Source organism: Cetorhinus maximus, chromosome 21 (assembly GCF_964194155.1).
Source record: "Cetorhinus maximus chromosome 21, sCetMax3.hap1.1, whole genome shotgun sequence".
Classification (NCBI taxonomy): domain Eukaryota; kingdom Metazoa; phylum Chordata; class Chondrichthyes; order Lamniformes; family Cetorhinidae; genus Cetorhinus; species Cetorhinus maximus.
The window spans coordinates 1,654,174-1,676,567 of record NC_135899.1 but is presented as its reverse complement, the minus strand read 5'-3'; the positions used below and the strand labels follow the sequence as shown (position 1 = coordinate 1,676,567).

General features: G+C 47.3%; 1 protein-coding gene across 1 annotated transcript in view; it reads right to left on the bottom strand.

The window, feature by feature from the left end:
• Positions 1-2,540: 2,540 nt before the first annotated feature.
• The window catches only part of LOC144695487 (uncharacterized), a 37,542-nt gene continuing 17,688 nt past the window's right edge, over positions 2,541-22,394 (bottom strand). The window contains exons 5-10 of the mRNA XM_078566366.1: positions 20,986-21,092; positions 19,313-19,459; positions 16,222-16,302; positions 14,168-14,380; positions 12,891-13,024; positions 2,541-6,223 (exon numbers count right to left, since the gene is read on the bottom strand). Coding sequence (XP_078422492.1) covers positions 12,905-13,024; positions 14,168-14,380; positions 16,222-16,302; positions 19,313-19,459; positions 20,986-21,092 — 668 coding nt within the window. The 3' untranslated portion in view covers positions 2,541-6,223; positions 12,891-12,904. The remainder of the gene's footprint in view (positions 6,224-12,890; positions 13,025-14,167; positions 14,381-16,221; positions 16,303-19,312; positions 19,460-20,985; positions 21,093-22,394) is intronic.

Here is a 22,394-nt window from a genome sequence, read left to right as displayed (position 1 = left end):
TCTGTTTCTCTCTTCACAGATATTGTCAGATGTGCTGAGTGTTTCCAGCATTTTCTATTTTTATTACAGCATTAATCTTATCATCCTTCACCATCCATTTGTACTGGGGTTTATTTTCTCAAAACGGATGTTATTGAGCTCTTCCAACTGAGTTAGTGGCAGCACTAGATGGACAAGGATTTGAAAAGCTACTGCCCTATTCAGAGAAGCCGTTTTAATTATGTCTCCTGTAATATTCAAACTATCAACTTCTCCTCCCCTCCCTTTCTGAGCAGGTTGTGAACCTTTCAGGTATTACACTGTAAACACTGCAGTCCGGAATACTCGGGACCAAATCATTGTCTGGATTAGAGAATGACTTTAGAAAGCCTAACCATGAGCATGGGAACCAGAAAATACCACGGATGTGAATACTCACCGGAAGCCTAAAACAGGGATAAAATATTATAAAGCAGTAATAGAGGGCAGAATTTTACAGCCCCTTCCGGTGGCCCTGCTGAAGCCAATGGGCTTTTTGAACGGCTCTCCACATTTTCTGACCCTGCCCCCACCACGACCAGGCCTTAAAATTCTGCCCAAAAGCTGGTTTAACTTATTCAATACTGTAGCTTCCCTGTTTCCGCTCCCAAATTACTGTATTAAAATGATGCTGTGAGTCGCTTGGGTCTGTTCAGAAAATTTCCAGACAACTGGAGTTTCTGAACAATACATTTCTGGACTGGAGAGGATATCGTGTACTTAGATTGGTGAGATCATTCCATGTATAGCTAAATGTCAACGGGCAAGTGATTCGTGTGTGTGTGTGTGTGTGTGTTTTACGCGTGGGTGCTCCTGTATGTAGCTGCATGTATGTGTTTTTATGTGTATATGTTGCTGTGTAATTTGGTCACTGAGTAAGAAAGATCATGTAGAATTGTGTGTACTGCTGTACCTTTCTGACTGTTAGTTCAGGCACCAGATTGTGTGTACAAACATACGAAAAAGGAGGAGTGGGCCATTCAGCCCCTCGAGCCAGCTCCGCCATTTAATAAGATCGTGGCTGGTCTGATAGTAACCTGAAAACTGCATCCCACCTACCCCCGATAACCCTTCACCCCCTTGTATTGCTGTATCTTTCTGACTGTGTTGGTTCAGGTACCAGATTGAGTGTGTGTGTGCGTATTGCTGTATCTTTCTGACTGTGTTAGTTCAGGCACCAGATTGTGTGTGTGTGTCTTTGTGTGCATGTGTGTTCAAGAGACTGTGAAATAGTCTGTGGAGGGGGGCAGGGGGGGTTTTGCTTGACCACAGTGTGGAGTGAGTTGGGAGGAAGTTTTACCTTTGTTTAAATACTGTTGTGACCTTTGTTTCCTCTTCAGCTGGCTTTCTCCATGACATTCTGACCACATGTTGCAGAGTGAGACCCAAGGTGAAACGTATATTGCAGGCAACACAAGCCTTGTACTCCATCTTCAAGCAACCCGATCCTCAGACTGTTGTAGAGATTAACTGGTGTCACCGTCTTCGAATTTGAACCAGAACCTTTTATCTTCTCTTCCATGTGGTTTCACTTGGGTCGCAGACAAGCAGTGAGGTCATTCCTGTTGCATACAGGATAGGGCCGCCCTCCCACCACCCTCACCACTCTTATCTCAGTCCGTGAACAGAGACGTTCAGAATGTGTGTGTTTGCCCAATGTTGTGCTGACTCCTTCACTCTTGCACAAGAATAAAATACCAGTCCTGCTATCAGGAAGTGTGTGAGATTGTTCAGCGATGTTAAGCCAGTTTAAGGCTGATCACAAATGCATCTGGGGTTACCCTGGAATCTTCAGGAAATGAAGAGTAAAGTTTAATGTCCAGGACACTGCTTCCAGCAACCCCGGAAGAAAAAACACCGGGACAACTTGGGGGAGATGGTAGCATTGTGTTAATGTTACTGGACTAATAATCCTGAGGCCCAGGCTAATGCTCTGGGGCGCAAATCCCACCACGACAGCTGGTGGAATTTAAATTCCATGAATAAAATTTGAATTGAAAAGTGAGTCTGGTAATGGTGACTATCATCGATTGTCGCAAAGACCCATCTGGTTCATGAGTGCCCTTCAGGGGAGAAAATCTGCCATTCCTACCCGGTCTGGTCTATATGTGACTCCAGTAATGTGGTTGCCTCTTAACTGGTCTCTGAAATGACCTAGTAAGACACTAAGTTCAAGGGCAGTTAGGGATGGGCAACAAATGCCAGTGACGGCCAAATCCCGTAACAGAATAAATTTTTAAAAAATTTCAAAGCAAGTTCTTTGAACACTTCAGTTGTAAAAATGTTGGGAAGGTTGGTTTTATGTCCTGCCCAGCGCTAACTCACTGTCGAGTGTAGTGGAGGGCCAGGTGTGAAACAAGTGGTGTGCCTGATTCCATCAAGTACTTTAGATTAAAATTGGTTCCAATATATCGTTAAAAAAAATCATACTAATCTAGTGAAAACACAGCAAGTTTATACTCAGTTAATGCATTCAGATAATGGAACCCTAATGACGCGGGTGGTTTAATTAAGGAATGGTTCAGTACAATATTTAATTAAATTTGATTTTACTATCAGGAAGCAGCATCATTACTTGTTATGTATCTTGGTGCGTATCTAATTTTCAGGATTTATTTTCAATGGGACTATTAGACAGCAGGTGAAGAGCAAGGATCTGGAGGTACAGTATCACAAAAGCAGGGACGCGGGTTAATAAGGTCATTTTTTAAAAAGCAAACAAAGCTCTGGGGTCCATTTCAAATGGGGTCAAATTGAAAGGCAGAGAGGTTCTGTTGAATTTGTATTGAACCTTGGTTAGATCACACTATGTGCTACTATGAACAGTTCCATATTATAAAAAGGAAATAGAGACATTGGAGAAGATGCAAAAAAAGAGATTTTCTAGAACACTACCAGCACACGGTATTCTAGATGTGGTCTCACCCCAAAGTCCTATATATTTGCAGAAAAGCTTCTTTATTCATGTACTCCAATCCCCTTGCAATAAAGACTAACATGTCATTTGCCTTCTAATTGCTTGCTATAGCTGCATGCTAACTTTCTGTGTTCCTTGTATGAGTAGACTCAGGTTTTACTGAGCATCAGCATTTAGAAGTTTCACACCCTTTAAAAAAAAGTTTGTTTTTCCATTCTTGCCACTAAAGTGAATAGCTTCACACTTCCCCACATTATACTGCATCTGTCACCTTCTTGCCCACTCACTTAACCTGCCTGTATCGCTTTACAGCCTCTTTGTGTCCTCCTCACAGCTTACATTCCCATCTACCTTTATATGCATTACTCTCCATCTCTTCATCTAAGCCATTAGTATAGATTGTAAATAGCTGAGGCCCCAGCACTGATCCTTGTGGCACTCCACTAGTTACAGCCTGACAACTTGAAAATGCCCCATTTATTCCTAATTTCTGCTTCCAATCTGTTAACTGTTTCTCCATCCATGCTAATTTATCACCCCAACTCCATGAGTCCTCATATTGTGTATTAACGTATTGTGTGACATCTTATTGAATGCTCTTTGAAAATCCAAGTATACTACAACTACTGGTTCCCCTTTATCTACCCTACTAGTTAAATCCTCAAAAAAACTCTAATACATTTTTAAAAACATGGTTTCTCTTTCATAAAACCATGTTGATCATATTATGATTTTCTAAGTGCATTGTTAAGACTTCCTTTATAATAGGTTCCAGTATTTTCTCTGTGACTGACATCAAGCTAACTGGCCTCTATTTCCTCCTTTCTTGAATTGCTAACTTCCAATCTGCTGGGACATTCTAGAATCTAGGGAATTTTGGAAAATCATAACCAGAGCATCCATATCTCTGCAGCTACCTTGTTTAGACCAGAGGATGTAGGCTATCAGGTCCTGGGGATTTGTCAGATTTTAGTGCTTTAAGTTTTTCCAATACATATTCTCTGCTGATATTAATTACCTTAAGTCCCTCATTCTTATTAGCCGTTTGGTTACCCTTTATTTTGGTACTTATTTTGTGTCTTCTGCTGTAAGACAATCACAAAATATTTGTTCAATGTCACTGCCATTTCCTTATTCCCCATGATAATTTCTCTTCTGGGAAAAGCCTAGATTTTTGTTATCCAAAAGTATGAAGGGACATGGTGCTAAGGCAGGGATATGGGGCAAAGGTGGGTATATGGAATTCAGATCAGCCTTGATCTCATTGAATCCAGGTCCAGGTCTTGCTGCATGTGGGCCTAAGGAGTTGTGGATAGTACTGAATACTGCAATCATCTGCGAGCACCCCCACTTCTGACCTTATGTTGGAAGGAAGGTCATTGATTAAAGATGTCTGGGCCTAGGACAGTACCCTAAGAAACTGCAACAGGAATGTGTCGAGGCTGAGGTGAAATGCCTCCAACAACCACAGCCGTCTTCCTTTGGGCTAGGTACGACTCTTACCAGTGGAGAGTTTTACCCTGATTCTTATTGACTCCGGTTCTGCTAGGGCTCCTTGATGCCACACTCGGTTAAATGCTGCCTTGATGTCAGAGGCAGTCACTCTCACCTCATGATAATATAAAGCAAAATACTGCAGATGTTGGAAGTCTGAAATAAAAACAGAAAGTGCTGGAAATACTCAGGTCTGGCAGTATCTGTGGAGACAGAAACAGAGCCCAACGTTTCGAGTTGACTATAACTCAATTCCGAAGAAGAGTTATATTCAATTTGAAACGTTAGCTTTGACCTAAATTTTGGTTCTTGGGTTGAGAACGCAGAGTTTGCGAACCCGACTCCTGAGAAACAGCCCTGGATGATCCAATTTTGATTTCGGGTGGGAGGAGGGGGTGGTGTAATGGGAGTTGTGCCTGCTGGCCCCAGAAACAGTTTGGTCAGTCTGGTAGGGAAATGCCAGCCTCAGTGATCAGGCACTTTATCTCAACTGCAAAAAAAAAAGACAAAAAACAGCCCTCTAACTCTCACCTCCTCACACACATCCCAAGGCCCATTCAGGCTGCCAATGGCCCCTCATAACCTCCATGCCAACCTATGCCCCCTCCCCCTCATGGCCCTTTATAGCCCATATGCCAACTTATTGCCAATCCAGCACCCACCCACCCCACTGCCATTTTACCTTACACCCTCCATGCCAACTCACCCAGTATTCACCATGGACAGACATCAGGACCCAAGGAAAGATTAATGATGACTATCGATGAATTCACTATTTTTTTTAAATCCCATTGATAAAAACTCATTCACATTTGAATTCCTTCAACCACTTAATCCCTCATAATAACACACATGTGTATGCATAGTCCACTTCAAAGATTTAATAAGAACTTGGAGCTGTCAATCAAACTGTGAACTGACAGGCACCCCACTGTGATAATGAGAGGTTGTGAAGTCAGTCATGCAGCACTAATCCTATAATGATAACCTTCAGGCTTAAGTCAACACTGAAATAGTAGGCACTGATTTTTTAAAAACACTACAGAGGTTTTTTTTTCAAATATTTAAAGAACAGGAAATTTAAATGTTATGACAGCTCCCTCACAAATAAGAATCTTGAACTTAAACAAAGCCAATTACATAGGTATGAGGAGAGAATAGGCCACAGTTAATTAGGTAAATAGACTAAAAATTATGAAGGTAAATGAACAGTGGGAAACATTTAAAGAAACAATTCCAAATATTCAGCAAATATAGATACATGGGCCGAATGACCTCTTTCTGCACCGCTTTTCAAGAAAGGAGGGAGAGAGAAAACAGTGAACCACAGGCCAGTAAGACTAACAGCAGTTGTTGGGAATATGCTGGAATCCATTATTAAGGAAGTTTTAAAAATGCACTTAGATAAGCATTGTATGATTAGAACAAGTCAACATGGTTTTAATAAAAGAAAATCCTGTTTGACAAATTTATTGGAGTTTTTGAAGATGTAACTGGTAGGATAGATAGAGACGCACCAGTAGATGTAGTGTACCTAGCTCTCCAAAAGGTATTCAATAAGGTGTCACACAAAAGGTTTATAGGTAAGATAAGGCCTCGCGGAGTTGAGGATAATATGCTGCAGGAGTTCCTTCGGGTAGTGTCCTGCACCCAACCATCTTCAGCTGCTTCATCAATGACCTTCCTTCCATCATAAGGTCAGAAGTGGGGATGTTCGCTGATGATTGCACAATGTTCAGCACCATTCACAACTCCTCAGATACTGAAGCAGTCCCTGTCCATTTGCAGCAAGACCTGGAAAACATTCAGGCTTAGACTGGCAACTGGCAAGTAACATTTGTGCCACACAAGTGCCAGACAATGACTATCTCCAATAAGAGAAAATCTACCCATTTCCCCTTGACAGTCAATGGCATTACCATCACTGAATACCCCACTATCAGCATCCTGGAGGCTACCATTGACCAGAAACTGAACTGGACCAGCCATATAAATACTGTGGCTACAAGAGCAGATCATAGACTGGGAATCCTGCAGTGAGTAACTCACCTCCTGACTCCTCAAAGCCTGTCCACCATCTACAAGACACAAGTCAGGAGTGTGATGGAATACTCCCCACTTGCCTGGATAAGTGCAGCTCCCACAACACTCTAGAAGCTTGACACCATCCAGGACAAAGTTGCCCACTTGATTGGCACCCCAACCACTACTTTAAACATTCACTCCTTCCACCATGCACAGTGGCAATAGTTTGTACTATATACAAGGTGCACTGCAGCAACTCACCAAGGCTCCTTACAAACTGTGACCTCTACCACATAGGAGGACAAGGGCAGCAGCCACATGGGAACACCACCACCTGCAAGCTCCCCTCCAAGCAATGATCCATCCTGACTTGGAAATATATCGCCGTTCCTTCACTGTCGCTGGGTCAATATCCCTCCCTAACAGCACTGTGGGTGTACCTACACCACATGTACTGCAGTGGTTCAAGAAGGCAGCTCACCACCACCTTCTCAAGGGGCAATTAGGGATGGGCAACAATTGTTGGCCTAGCCAGCGAAGCCCACATCCTGTGGAAGAATAAAAAATTCTAGCTGTGGCCTAACAAGTGTTTTATAAAGTTCCAGCATATCCTACCAGCTCTTATACTGTATGCCTCGGATAATAAAGGCAAGTATCCCGAATGTCTTCTTGACTGCTCTATCTATCTGTCCTGCTACCTTCAGGGATCTGTGGACATGCACTCCAAGGTCCCACTGTTCCCTCTGACACTTCTCAGTATCTTCCCATTTATTGTGTACTCCCTCGTGTTGTTTATCCTCCCCAAATGCATGACCAGACACTTTTCCAGATTGAACTCCATTTGGCACTTTACTGCCCACCTAACCAGTCCATCAATATCTTCCTGCGGGTGACACCTTTCTTCCTCACTATCAACTTCGGGGCTTCATTTAAATTGTTTGTGTATGTGTGTGTGTCGGTTTGTGTGAGTTATCGTGTGTGTATGTGGCTGTGTGTGTGTGCGCGCATGTGTCTGTGTGTGAACATCTGTGTGTAGTGTGTGTGTGTGTATATGCATGTGTCTGTACGTCTGTCTGTGGCACGTATGTGTATGGCGTGTGTGTGTATCGTATGTGTCTGGGTGTATGTGTGTGTCTGTGGTTGTGTGTGTGTCTGTATGTGTATGTATGTGTGTCTGTGGGGTGTGTGTGTATGTGAAGGGTGAGTGTGTGTGTCTGTATGTGTGTCTGTGGGGTGTGTGTGTGTGTGTCTGTATGTGAAGGGTGAGTGTGTGTGTCTGTATGTGTGTCTGTGGGGTGTGTGTGTCTGTGTGTATGTGAAGGGTGAGTGTGTGTGTCTGTGGGGTGTGTGTGTATGTGAAGGGTGAGTGTGTGTCTGTATGTGTGTCTGTGGGGTGTGTGTGTGTGTGTGTGTGTGTGAAGGGTGAGCATGTGTGTGTGCCTGTGTGTGTGTATATCTATGTGTGTGCACGCCTGTGTGTGTGTAACTGTGTGTGTGTGTGTGCCTCTGTTTGTAGGTGTGTGTGAGTGTATTGGCCCAATTAGGGAGCGCTTGTTGCCGTGTTCTTGAACTGGTCCTTTTCAATATCAGCCTTCAATTTGAAGATGTAAATATTGTATTAAAATGAGTCTTTGTATTTTCAACTGAAGGGGTCCTGTTTCAACACTTGCTTTGCTTTTGAAAATATGAAAGCTTTGCATGTGAAACTCTGCAAGCACTGTGCTTAAGTTAAGACTGGTCAGTGCCGCCAAACTGATGGTCACTCCTAGGTCAGCTGCAATGAAAATACTGAAGGATGACTGCAACGCAGAGAGTTTGTAACATAACAGCAATTTTATTAGAAACATTACAAGCTGCACAGTTTTGGCTAGATTCTGATCATATTAAACAGTGATAGAGGAATGGTCTCCCCATTCCAGTAGCCAGTGTTAGTCTTGCATCTCTCTTTACGCATAGACATAAAGCGATGTTTCCAATTTTGCCTCTATCCCATTCTAAAAGCTTTCCTCAGAAACTCCGTGATTTTGACCTAGAGCCCCTCGAGCCATTTTGCAATCAGTCTGTACTGGTAAATGGACTGTATCAAGTGACAGAGAAAATACTGGGTTGGGGAAGAACAAAGCCTTTGGTTCTGTATTGTGCATGGGGATAGTGGGAATGTAGGAAGGTAAAATGCATAGCCTCATTTCTGATCAATACAAACTAAAAGTACTGCTTGCAAAAATATGTACAAGTAGCAATTTAACTATGAAATACTAAAAGCTATGGGGAGTCCTAGGTCAGATACTATGAAAACATTGTTTGGCGAGGGCCAGGGGACCATGTTGGTTGTGTGGTTGAGGCTGGGAGTGACCGTATTGGTTGTGGGTGGGAGTGACTGTATTGGTTGTGGGTGGGAGTGACTTGGTTGTGGGTGGGAGTGACCGTATTGGCTGTGGGTGGGAGTGACTGTATTGGTTGTGGGTGGGAGTGACCGTATTGGCTGTGGGTGGGAGTGACTGTATTGGTTGTGGGTGGGAGTGACCATATTGGCTGTGGGTGGGGGTGGCCGTATTGGTTGTGGGTGGGAGTGACCGTATTGGCTGTGGGTGGGAGTGACTGTATTGGTTGTGGGTGGGAGTGGCCGTATTGTGGCTGGGAGTGGCCGTATTGGTTGTGGCTGGGAGTGACCGTATTGGTTGTGGGTGAGAGTGGCCATATTGTGGCTGGGAGTGACCGTATTGGTTGTGGCTGGGAGTGACCGTATTGGTTGTGGGTGGGAGTGGCCATATTGTGGCTTGGAGTGACCGTATTGGTTGTGGGTGGGAGTGACTGTATTGGTTGTGGGTGGGAGTGACTGTATTGGTTGTGGGTGGGAGTGACCGTATTGGTTGTGGGTGGGAGTGACCATATTGGCTGTGGGTGGGAGTGACTGTATTGGTTGTGGGTGGGAGTGACCATATTGGCTGTGGGTGGGAGTGGCCGTATTGGTTGTGGGTGGGAGTGACCGTATTGGCTGTGGGTGGGAGTGACTGTATTGGTTGTGGGTGGGAGTGGCCGTATTGTGGCTGGGAGTGGCCGTATTGGTTGTGGCTGGGAGTGACCGTATTGGTTGTGGGTGAGAGTGGCCATATTGTGGCTGGGAGTGACCGTATTGGTTGTGGCTGGGAGTGACCGTATTGGTTGTGGGTGGGAGTGGCCATATTGTGGCTGGGAGTGACCGTATTGGTTGTGGGTGGGAGTGACTGTATTGGTTGTGGGTGGGAGTGACTGTATTGGTTGTGGGTGGGAGTGACCGTATTGGCTGTGGGTAGGAGTGACCGTATTGGCTGTGGGTGGGAGTGACTGTATTGGTTGTGGGTGGGAGTGACCGTATTGGCTGTGGGTGGGAGTGGCCGTATTGGTTGTGGGTGGGAGTGACCGTATTGGCTGTGGGTGGGAGTGACTGTATTGGTTGTGGGTGGGAGTGGCCGTATTGTGGCTGGGAGTGGCCGTATTGGTTGTGGCTGGGAGTGACCGTATTGGTTGTGGGTGAGAGTGGCCATATTGTGGCTGGGAGTGACCGTATTTGTTGTGGCTGGGAGTGACCGTATTGGTTGTGGGTGGGAGTGGCCATATTGTGGCTGGGAGTGACCGTATTGGTTGTGGCTGGGAGTGACCGTATTGGTTGTGGCTGGGAGTGACCGTATTGGTTGTGAGTGGGAGTGGCCGTATTGTGGCTGGGAGTGGCCGTATTGGTTGTGGGTGGGAGTGGCCGTATTGGTTGTGGGTGGGAGTGACCGTATTGGTTGTGGGTGGGAGTGACCGTATTGGCTGTGGGTGGGAGCGGCCGTATTGGTTGTGGGTGGGAGTGGCTGTATTGGTTGTGGGTGGGAGTGACCGTATTGGTTGTGGGTGGGAGTGGCTGTATTGGTTGTGGGTGGGAGTGACCGTATTGGTTGTGGGTGGGAGTGACCGTATTGGTTGTGGGTGGGAGTGACCGTATTGGCTGTGGGTGGGAGCGGCCGTATTGGTTGCGGGTGGGAGTGACTGTACTGGTTGTGGGTGGGAGTGGCTGTATTGGTTGTGGGTGGGAGTGACCATATTGGTTGTGGGTGGGAGTGGCTGTGTTGGTTGTGGGTGGGAGTGACCGTATTGGTTGTGGGTGGGAGTGACCGTATTGGCTGTGGGTGGGAGTGGCTGTATTGTGGGTGGGAGTGACCGTATGGGTTGCGGGTGGGAGTGACTGTATTGGTTGTGGGTGGAAGTGACCGTATTGTGGGTGGGAGTGGCCGTATTGGTTGTGGGTGGGAGTGACCGTATTGGCTGTGGGTGGGAGTGACCGTATTGGCTGTGGGTGGGAGTGGCCATATTGGTTGCGGGTGGGAGTGACTGTATTGGTTGTGGGTGGGAGTGGCTGTATTGTGGGTGGGAGTGACCATATTGGTTGTGGGTGGGAGTGGCCATATTGGTTGTGGGTGGGAGTGACCGTATTGGTTGTGGGTGGGAGTGACCATATTGGTTGTGGGTGGGTGTGACCGTATTGGTTGTGGGTGGGAGTGACCGTATTGGTTGTGGGTGTGAGTGGTCGTATTGGTTGTGGGTGGGAGTGACTGTATTGGTTGTGGGTGGGAGTGGCCGTATTGTGGCTGGGAGTGGCCGTATTGGTTGTGGGTGGGAGTGGCCGTATTGGTTGTGGGTGGGAGTGACCATATTGGTTGTGGGTGGGAGTGACCGTATTGGCTGTGGGTGGGAGCGGCCGTATTGGTTGCGGGTGGGAGTGACTGCATTGGTTGTGGGTGGGAGTGACTGTATTGGTTGTGGGTGGGAGTGACCCTATTGGTTGTGGGTGGGAGTGGCTGTATTGGTTGTGGGTGGGAGTGACCGTATTGGTTGTGGGTGGGAGTGACCGTATTGGTTGTGGGTGGGAGTGACCCTATTGGTTGTGGGTGGGAGTGGCTGTATTGGTTGTGGGTGGGAGTGACCGTATTGGTTGTGGGTGGGAGTGACCGTATTGGTTGTGGGTGGGAGTGACCGTATTGGTTGTGGGTGGGAGTGACCGTATTGGTTGTGGGTGGGAGTGACCGTATTGGTTGTGGGTGTGAGTGGCCATATTGGTTGCGGGTGGGAGTGACTTTATTGGTTGTGGGTGGGAGTGGCTGTATTGTGGGTGGGAGTGACCGTATTGGTTGCGGGTGGGAGTGACCGTATTGGTTGTGGGTGGGAGTGGCCGTATTGGTTGTGGGTGGGAGTGACCGTATTGGCTGTGGGTGGGAGTGGCGGTATTGTGGGTGGGAGTGACCGTATTGGTTGCGGGTGGGAGTGACCGTATTGGTTGTGGGTGGAAGTGACCGTATTGTGGGTGGGAGTGGCCGTATTGGTTGTGGGTGGAAGTGACCGTATTGTGGGTGGGAGTGACCATATTGGTTGTGGGTGGGAGCGACCGTATTGGCTGTGGGTGGGAGCGGCCATATTGGTTGCGGGTGGGAGTGACTGTATTGGTTGTGGCTGGGAGTGGCTGTATTGTGGGTGGGAGTGACCGTATTGGTTGTGGGTGGAAGTGACCGTATTGTGGGTGGGAGTGACCATATTGGTTGTGGGTGGGAGCGACCGTATTGGCTGTGGGTGGGAGCGGCCGTATTGGTTGCGGGTGGGAGTGACTGTATTGGTTGTGGCTGGGAGTGGCTGTATTGTGGGTGGGAGTGACCGTATTGGTTGCGGGTGGGAGTGGCCGTATTGGTTGTGTGTGGGAGTGGCCGTATTGGTTGTGGGTGGGAGTGACCCTATTGGTTGTGGGTGGGAGTGGCCGTATTGTGGGTGGGAGTGACCGTATTGGTTGTGGGTGGGAGTGACCGTATTGGTTGTGGCTGGAAGTGACCGTATTGCGAGTGGGAGTGGCCGTATTGTGGGTGGGGGGGCCAGTTATGGTGGGGGAGGCCATATTAAGTTCAGTGAAAGTTCCCATGAATAATGTGAAAACCCCATTTCAGTTTTTTAACATGATGCCATCACTTCTTCAGTACATCACTATCCATGACTTGGACATAGACGAGTTCTAATCTGTAAAAACAATTTCTCCTGTGCTTTAATAGCTCTTTCCGTCACCAAGTCTGGTAATGGTTATTGTGCCAAATTTTAAGGTATTTGCTGAATTCACACTGACAATGTTACATCAACAGATTACAGCACTGTTTCCCCAGAGGCTGTGGGACTGGACAGGGCGGAGACGCACCTCAATTTCTGAAGGCGAATCCTGCAAAGTAGAATTCCAACTATTGCAGCCTTCTTGAAAGGTGCAGGGACATTTTCCACTCTTGCAGTGCAGGATCAGGATCAGGTGCCCTGGACCAGGTCTTCAGGAAATTCTGTGGCTCCTGGTAATGAACTGTCAGTTGGTCACTCCACACAGCCCCCACCCTAACACTCACCATGGGTAGACAGGGTTCAGCAGGTAGAAGTAGACAAGTGGAAAACCTACCCGGATTCACCAGACTAATAGAGAGTAGCCATGTGCAGGTTTCCACTGATTCCAGCCACTGCAATCAGCTGCCCATCAAGCACAGTATCCACAGCCTGTACAGTGTTCCTGCCTAGTGCGATCCCACCAAGGTCCTGTGGAGGAGAAGTACCAGATTAACCCCGTTATACTGGCACTTACATACTGATGATAGATTTAATTTAAAGGGTATTGCTCCTCAGGTTCTGTCCTCCCTCCTTCCCCCATTTTGTCTCCTTGCTGATCCTGCCCAGATTGTTATCTTCCAGGAGTCACCTGCACCTCCAGAATGATCTCCCATTCTGGGAGGGAAAGGCTACCCCAGGGGTTACCCATGCGGTGCCCCTCTGGGAGTGCCATGTGCCTCTGGCAATGTCCCCCAGGTGGTGGATCATGTCTCTGGCTGTGTCCCTTTGAGGCTGAGTCCGCGGTCACCGTGCCAGTGCCCGGTATCTGTGTTCACTGGGCCAGGGCCCGGTATCTGTGTTCACTGGGCCAGGGCCCGGTATCTGCGATCACTGGGCCAGGGCCCGGTATCTGCGATCACTGGGCCAGGGCCCGGTATCTGCGATCACTGGGCCAGTGCCCGGTATCTGCGATCACTGGGCCAGTGCCCGGTATCTGTGTTCACTGGGCCAGGGCCCGGTATCTGTGTTCACTGGGCCAGGGCCCGGTATCTACGTTCACTGGGCCAGTGCCCGGTATCTGTGTTCACTGGGCCAGTGCCCGGTATCTGCGTTCACTGGGCCAGGGTCCGGTATCTACGTTCACTGGGCCAGGGCCCGGTATCTGCGATCACTGGGCCAGGGCCCGGTATCTGTGTTCAATGCGCCAGGGCCCGGTCTCCGCGATCACTGGACCAGGGCCCGGTATCTGTGTTCACTGGGCCAGTGCCCGGTATCTGTGTTCACTGGGCCAGGGCCCGGTATCTGTGTTCACTGGGCCAGGGCCCGGTATCTGCGATCGCTGGGCCAGTGCCCGGTATCTGCGATCACTGGACCAGAGCCTGGTATCTGCGATCACTGGGCCAGAGCCCGGTATCTGCGATCGCTGGGCCAGAGCCCGGTATCTGCGATCACTGGGCCAGTGCCCGGTATCTGCGATCACTGGACCAGAGCCTGGTATCTGCGATCACTGGGCCAGAGCCCGGTATCTGCGATCACTGGGCCAGTGCCTGGTATCTGCGATCACTGGACCAGAGCCTGGTATCTGCGATCACTGGGCCAGAGCCCGGTATCTGCGATCACTGTGTTCTTTACCTGATTGTTTTTGTAGTTGATGGCGTGTGCACTGTGGGTACCACTCCCTCCTCCGATGACAACCTCACTGTTACAGAACTTTGCTGTGTACAGAAACTCGCTCTGTCCCTTTCTGAGGGGAAAGGGAATTGTCTTCTCCAGCCTCAGGCTTCGGTAATCCCAGAGTTTCAGTGCGTTATGAGCCGCCCAAGACCCCGTAAGTATCTGGTTATCCTGAAAGTGCACACAGGATTGCATTAAACCTTCTAGTTCTATTTGATAACACCAGGTTTTCAAACTGTCCTGACCTCACATTCTCTTCCTTTCCAGTCCCTCTCCATCTCTCTCTCTTGCTGCTTCTCTAATACCTCCTCAGGATAGTGTCCTCGGCCCAACCATCTTCAGCTGCTTCATCAATGACCTTCCTTCCATCATAAGGTCAGAAGTGGGGATGTTCACTGATGATTGCACAATATTCAGCACCATTCACAACTCCTCAGATACTGAAGCAGCCCATGTCCAAATGCAGCAAGACCTGGACAATATCCAGGCCTGAGCTGACAAGTGGCAAGTAACATTCACACCACACAAGTGTCAGTCAATGACCATCTCCAACAAGAGAGAATCCAACCATCGCCCCTTGACATTCAATGGCATTACCATCACTGAATCCCCCACTATCAACATCCTGGGGGTTACCATTGACCAGAAACTGAACTGGACCAGCCATATAAATACTGTGGCTACAAGAACAGGTCAGAGGCTAGGAATCCAGCGACGAGTAACTCACTTCCTGACTCCCCAAAGCCTGACCATCATCGAGAAAGCACAAGTCAGGAGTGTGATGGAATACTCCCCACTTGCCTGGATGAGTGCAGCTCCCACAACACTCAAGAAGCTCGACACCATCCAGGACAAAGCAGCCCCGCTTGATTGGCACCCCATCCACAAACATTCACTCCCTCCACCACTGATGCACAGTAGCAGCAGTGTGTATCATCTACAAGATGCACTGCAGCACCTTCCAAACTCATGACTTCCTACCACCTAGAAGGACAAGGCAGCAGACCCATGGGGACACCACTACTTGCTAGTTCCCCTCCAAGTCACTCACCATCCTGACTTGGAAATATATCGCCGTTCCTTCACTGTCACTGGGTCAAAATCCTGGAACTCCCTCCCTAACAGCACTGTGGGTGTAACTACACCACATGGACTGCAACAGTTCAAGAAGGCAACTCACCACCACCTTCTCAAGGGAAATTAGGGATGGGTAATAAATGCTGTCCCAGCCAGTGATCCCCGCATCCCATGAACCAATAAATTAAAAAAACTAAACTGACTGAGAGATGCACTTCACAGGTGAATAGGTGTTTGATTGTAATAGCATCACAGACTAGAGCCTTGTGGGCCCTCTGAGTCACTGGGTTTATCCACCAGGCTAGCTAGAGAGTGTCTGAGCACTGACAGCCCTGAGCTGCCTTCAAACCTGCAGAGACAGGCCCTGGGAGGAAAAGAGAGGGAGAGCGACGCACACATCCCATCTTCAGGCACCAGGCTGTGTTTACTGAGAAGCTGGAGAAAACAGCTGAATGGTCGAAAGCAAAACTCAGTGAGTTCTGGCCAGCAGTCACTGCCTGAAACATGAACTTCTCTGTCTCTCTCTCTCTCTCTCTCGCTATGTCTCTCTACACCTGACCAGACCCAATGAGAGTTCTGCAGCATTTTCTGTTTTTAGAGTATTGCAGCCAGAATTAGGAGCTCAATAATTGGCCTCACTGGAACACCCGCCAGGGCTCCCTATCACTGAGAGCTGCTGGATGGCTGTGTGTGATGTGTGAATGTTTGATGTGAACAGCATCTGCTCACCATTTCACCATCCCACCCACCCACCCCCCTCCATAGTTGACGGCCCTGGTAAAGCTCATTCTGCAGCTCATTTGAGTAGCTGTTAGCTCCCAGGGAATTCAATCCTGGTGAGGAGTTAAATTTAGCAGAGCAGTGAAAAGTCACAACAAGATGTCAAAACACGGAGTCACTAATACGCGTTGACCCCTTTAATATTGGCTACTTACCCTGATGTCAATGCCATGGCCACAGATGTGGGGGCCATTGATGAACCTGCGAGCTTCCTTTTCCATTCGCTTGTCCCATATCTGGAGCGGGAGAAAAGTGATCTGTAACTGTCAGGTTTCGCACTATGGGGAGAGATGGACACTGGGTTTGGAGCAGGAATACTGTGGGTGTATATGGGAAGAATGGGGCGGGGTGGGGAGATATAACCTGAACATACAAACATACAAAATAAGAACAGAAGTAGGCCATTCGGCCCCTCGAGCCTGCCCCGCCATTCGTTAAGATTATGGCTGATCTGCCTGTGTTTCAAATTCCACAGTCCCATCTAGCCCCGATAACCTTTGATTCCCTTGCCTAGCAAGAATCTATCTACCTCTGCCTTAAAAATATTCAATGACCCCACCTCCACCACCCTCTGAGGCAGAGAGTTCCAAAGTCGCACAATCCTCTGACAGGAAAAAATTCTCCTCATCTCTGTCCTAAAAGGGTGACTCCTAATCTTTAAACAGTATCCCCTAGTTCTGGACTCACCCACAAGAGGAAACATCCTTTCCACGTCCACCTTGTCAAGACCATTCAGGATCTTGTATACTTCAATCAAATCACCCCTCACTCTTCTAAACTCCAGTGGAAACAAGCCCAGTCTGCCCAACCTTTCCTCATAAGACAACCCACTCATTCCAGGTATCAATCTAGTAAAACTCCTCCAACACATCCTTCCTTAAAGAAGGAGGGCAAAACTGCACAGTTTTCGAGATGCGGTCTCATCAATGTCCTGTATAACTAAAGCATAACTTCCTTCCATAATAACGATAGCATTCCATTGGCCTCCTCAATTACTTGCTGTACCTGCATACTAACTTTTTGTGACTCATGCACTAGATCCCTCTGCAACTCCACAGCCGTTCTCCATTTAAGTAATTCTCTGCTTTTTATTCTTCCTGCCAAAGTGAACAACTTCACATTTCCCACATTATACTCCATCTGCCAGATTTTTGTCCACTCACTCAACCTATCTCTATCTGTCTGCAACCTCCTCATGTCCTCTTCACAACATACTTTTCTACTTATCTTTGTGTCATCTGCAAATTTAGTTACCATGCATTCGGTCCCCTCATCTAAGTCATTGATGTAAATTGTAAAAAGTTGAGGCCCCAGCACAGAGCCCTGCAGGATTCCACTCGTCACATCCTGCCAATCAGAAAAAGACCCATTTATGCATACTCGCTGCTTTCTGCCAGCCAATCCTCTATCCAGGCTAATATGTTACCCCCTACACCAGGAGCTTTTATTTTCCGCAATAACCTTTGCTGTGGCACCTTATCAAATGCATTCTGGAAATCCAAGTGCAGAACATCTACAGGCTCCCTTTAACCACAGTCTAAGTTACTCCTTCAAAGAACTCTAATAAATTGGTTAAACATGATTTCCCTTTCACAAAACCATGTTGGCTCTTCCTGATGACCTTGAACTTTTCTAAGTGCCCAGCTATAACCTCCTTAATGACAGATTCTAACACCTTTCCCATGACAGATGTCAAGCTAACTGGCCTATAGTTTCCTCTTTCCTGCCTCCCTCCCTTCTTGAATAGAGGGTTTATATTTGCTACTTTCTAGTCTGATGGAACCTTTCCAGAATCTAGGGAATTTTGGAAAATTAACACCAACAAATCTACTCCCTCATTAGCCACCTCTTTTAAGACACTAGGATGAAGTCCATCTGGACCCGGAGATTTGTCAGCCCACAGCTCCATCAGTTTGCTCAGTACCACTTCCCCAGTGATTGTAATTTCACCAAGTTCCCTTCTCCCTTCCACCTCTTGATTTACAGCCATTACTGGAATGTTTTTTGTATCCTCGATGGTGAAGAGAGAAGCAAAATATTTGTTCACTTCATCCACCATTTCCTTACTTTCTACTATTAACTCCCCATTCTCACTCTCTAGAGGACCAACACTCACCTTACTTACTCTTTTCCTTTTTAAAATACCTGTAGAAACTCCATTTTACCTTTCTAGCTAGATTCCTCTCATACTCTAATTTCTTTCTCCTGATTAACCTTTTAGTTATTCTCTGCCATTCTTTATATTCTGACCAATCATCTGACCTGCCACTCTTTGCGCAGTTATATGCCTTTTCCTTATGTTTGATGCTTTCCTTAATTTCTTTAGTTAACCACGATAGTGGGTCCTCCCCTTAGAATTTTTCTTTAGTGATAATATACTTATTCTGAAATATCCCCTTAAATGTCTGCCACTGGTTCTTTATTGATCTATCCTCTAGCCTAATGTCCCAGTTCACTTCAGCTAGCTCAGCTTTCATGCCCACATAGTTGCTCTTACTGAAGTTTAAAATACTAGTCTTAGGCCCACTATCTAACCTTTCAAGCCGGATGTCAAATTCAATCATATTGTGGTCTCTGCTACCTAGGGGTACCTTTACTCTGAGATCATTTATTAATCCTGTCACGTTACGCAATACCAAGTCTAATATAACCTGTTCTCTATTTTGGTTCCAGAATGTGCTGCTCTAAGAAACCATCTCAATGGAGATATAACGTTAACATATATATATAAGGTGGATGAGACGAGTTTGGGAACTACAGTTACAGGAGAGCCTCTGATCTTCCTTCTGCTCACTGATCTACACTGGTTCTCGGTCCAGCAATGTCTTGATTTTAAAATACGCATCTTTAGTTTTAAATCCCTCTATGGCCTCACACCCCCCCTCCCTATCTTTGTAATTTCCTCCAGCCCCACAACCCTCAGAGATATCTGCGCTCCCTAATTCTGACCTCTTGAGCATTCCCGATTTTAATTGCTCCATTATCAGTGGTGTGCCTTCAGTTTTCTGGGTCCCAGGTTCTGGAATTCCCTCCTTAACCCTCTCTGCCTCTCTACCTTAAGATGCTCCTTATAACCTACTTCTTTGACTGAGCTTTATTTGCTGTCCTAATAGCTCCTCACATGTCTCGGTGCCTGATAATGTTCTTGCAGGATATTTTATTCCATGAATAGCGCCGCTGTTATTGATGTGTTCAGCTATTCCCTGGGAGCTTGTCTTCCTGTTATTGGAGTGTGTTTAACTGTACCTTGATGGAGTTGTCCCAGCCTCCGGTCAGGAAGATGTGGCACTCATCTGGGTGGAATCGCAGAGCAAAGATTCGGCGTGAGTGACCACTCATCAGTGTGAGATTGTCACTGCTCTTGAAGTCGGGAGCTTCAAATACTTTCACTATCTGCCGGGAAACAACATGGAAGACAGGATCAGGCTGGGAGCTACAGCAGAGTGGGGAATAAAACCCAGCCAGGGGTTTCTGTTACCCCTACCTCCCCAACCCTTCACTGTATTGGGTGGAAAATCTCCATTCTGTTCAGTTTCAGATTCATTCATCGCTCCAACTGACAACAATTATACAGTGGAGTTAGGGGAGACTTGGTCATTAATTTCTCCTTTGCCCTTCAGTCCCGAGCCAACACTTTACCTGTAACCATCAATGTTAACTCGCTGAAACCAGCAACAATGGGAGTCCTTCCTTAGATTTAATCTGAGAATCCTCCATCCATTTCGAGAGCAAATAATGATTATTCCAACGTGGAATTAAGCTCTCTGATCCAAAGTGGGACGAGCACCTTCTAGATAAGAGATTAACACAGTCTGAGGTACCGAAAAAAGAGCTGTGGGAGGGGGCCGGAGTAGGACTGGAACAAGGAATGTTCCACATACCCCATAAAGAGACAGGCATAGCTGGGGCCCATGCGGGTACCCATAGCCACATCTTTTATTTGGAGGAAGTGAGAGGAGTTTAAGGAGAAATTGTTCAGTGAGAGAACAAGTTCAGCCAGACGGAGGAGAGTAGTGGTGGATGGGGATTGTTCGGGCCTCTGTTCGAGGAAGAAGCGGAGAGCCCTCAGACCATCCCGGTGGAGGATGGAGGTGTAGAGGAATGGAGGTGTAAGAGATTAACACACTTTGCCAACTTCCCGATCACACAGAACAGAAACACACTAAGCTCAGAATAAATCACTATATTTCCCAAATATAGTGCGAAGATGATATTGTAAGCTCCCCGAATGCTATGGTCAACAGTGAACTGGGCAGTGCCAGAATGCAGCTCACAGCTTCCCATTGCACTCCCTGCTAAATTAGGCAATCTCAAGGGACTATAATTTAATTCAGTACCTGTACCAGGAGTCCGCGGGTGGGTGGGGGAGGGGGGGGGCAAAGTATCTGATTTCGGTTCCCACTGCTTTCTAGTCCTGGTGAGCAGTGATCCCTCTGTGCAAGAAAGCTTATTGATAGATATTGCTTATGTGGGATGACCACAGGAGGGGAGCGATTGACTTTACAATTGGATCTGCTGCACTCAGTCGGGGAGTGCTCAACACTGCCACTGTACCTGAAATCACAGGATCATACAATATAGAAATGGGCCATTCGACCCATCACGCCTGTACTGGATTTCTGGTACAGCTGTCCCACCTGTTCCACGCCCCTGCTCTTTCCCCGTGACCACACATTCTATCCCATAGCCTTGACCTCTGTCACCCTCTCTATCAGCAGAGAATGGACCTCTTAAAGAAAACGTTTCCCCCAACCCAGAGATCCACAGGCTGAACCATTACCGGACCAGCCTCTTTACGGCCCTCGATCCTCCTGATATATTTCCCTCGGATGGGAAAGATGGGAACAGCTCTGAAGTGGAAGCACACGGAACATCCGAATTTGCCAACCCCTGGGTTCTGGCAGCGAGTGGGGTCTCACCTGGCTGGTTCTGCTGTCATACAGTCGGATGTGACGATCCTTGCCAGCTGTAGCGTAGACATTCCCATCAGAGCAGAAATCCAGGGCGTGAATCTCATTCTCCTCCTCTGTGGAAAGATGTAGCAGAACAGTGTGAACACAATGCATTTATCGCACAATGTAAACCGCAGAAGGCAGGCAAAAACGCCAAAGGGGAAGGTGTATATTCGGCACTTGTGCTGAAGCTGAGGCAGCCCCCAGTATGTTCCTGAATCAGAGGGGGGAAGGTACCAGGTTAGAACCTGTAGTCTGTGGTGACCACCCAAACCAGGGATACATATAAACTTATGAGCAGCATAAAAATGGGTGAAAAGGAGGGAAAAGCAGGTGTCATGAACAATATATAACTTTTAAGTTGAAAATATATACTGTGTATTTGTGTGTTAGGAAAGGTAAAATGGTTTCAGTTTCAGTTAGGTTGTTTGTGAATCTTGGTACCTGGAAGCCTGGATAGATTCCTGGCTAACAGGTTAAAGAGATGGGTCACAAGAGGTTAAAAGTTCAGTGATTTTGGAAACTAAAAACACTTACATAGAAAAAACTTGACTGTTGCCTCGTGACATTGGTCCAGAGAGACACAGAGAAAAAAACAGAAGATAGGGTTCAGTGTGTATCAGAGAGTGAAGACAGGGATTTCCAGCTCTCTGAGAAGAAACCATTACAAGGCTATTGGGACAGTAGTTGACTGAATAGTCAGGTAGTCAGTAATAGTCAGTTAGAAGTCAGTAAAGCGATCAGTTTAGCAGAGGTGCTACTGGAGGACTGAGTTTAGGAAACTCATCTGTTTGCTCTGTAGTTGAAGCAATAGTGAGTTTGGAATACGGTTTTTGGGTGTCTTGGGAGAAATATGAGTTGGGTGAAAGGCATCGAGTAAAGGCTCAGGAATTCCCCAGAAGAGAAGGCTCAGGAATTCCCCAGAAGAGAACCGTTTGCCACTGTGCCAGTTCCCAAGCCAGAAGCCTTTCTTGTCAAGCTAGTTTCTTTTTATTCATTCACAGGATGTGGGCTTCGCTGGCTGGGCCAGCATTTATTGCCCATCCCTAGTTGCCCTTGAGAAGGTGGTGGTGAGCTCCCTTCTTGAACCGTTGCAGTCCATGTGGTGTAGGTACACCCACAGTGCTGTTAGGGAGGGAGTTCCAGGATTTTGACCCAGCGACAATGAAGGAACGGCGATATATTTCCAAGTCAGGATGGTGAGTGACTTGGTGGGAATTTCCAGGTGGTGGTGTTCCCATCTATCTGCTGCCCTTGTCCTTCTAGGTGGTAGTGGTCATGGGTTTGGATGGTGCTGTCGAAGGAGCCTTGGTGAGTTCCTGCAGTGCATCGTGTAGATGGTACACACTGCTGCTACTGTGTGTCGGTGGTGGAGG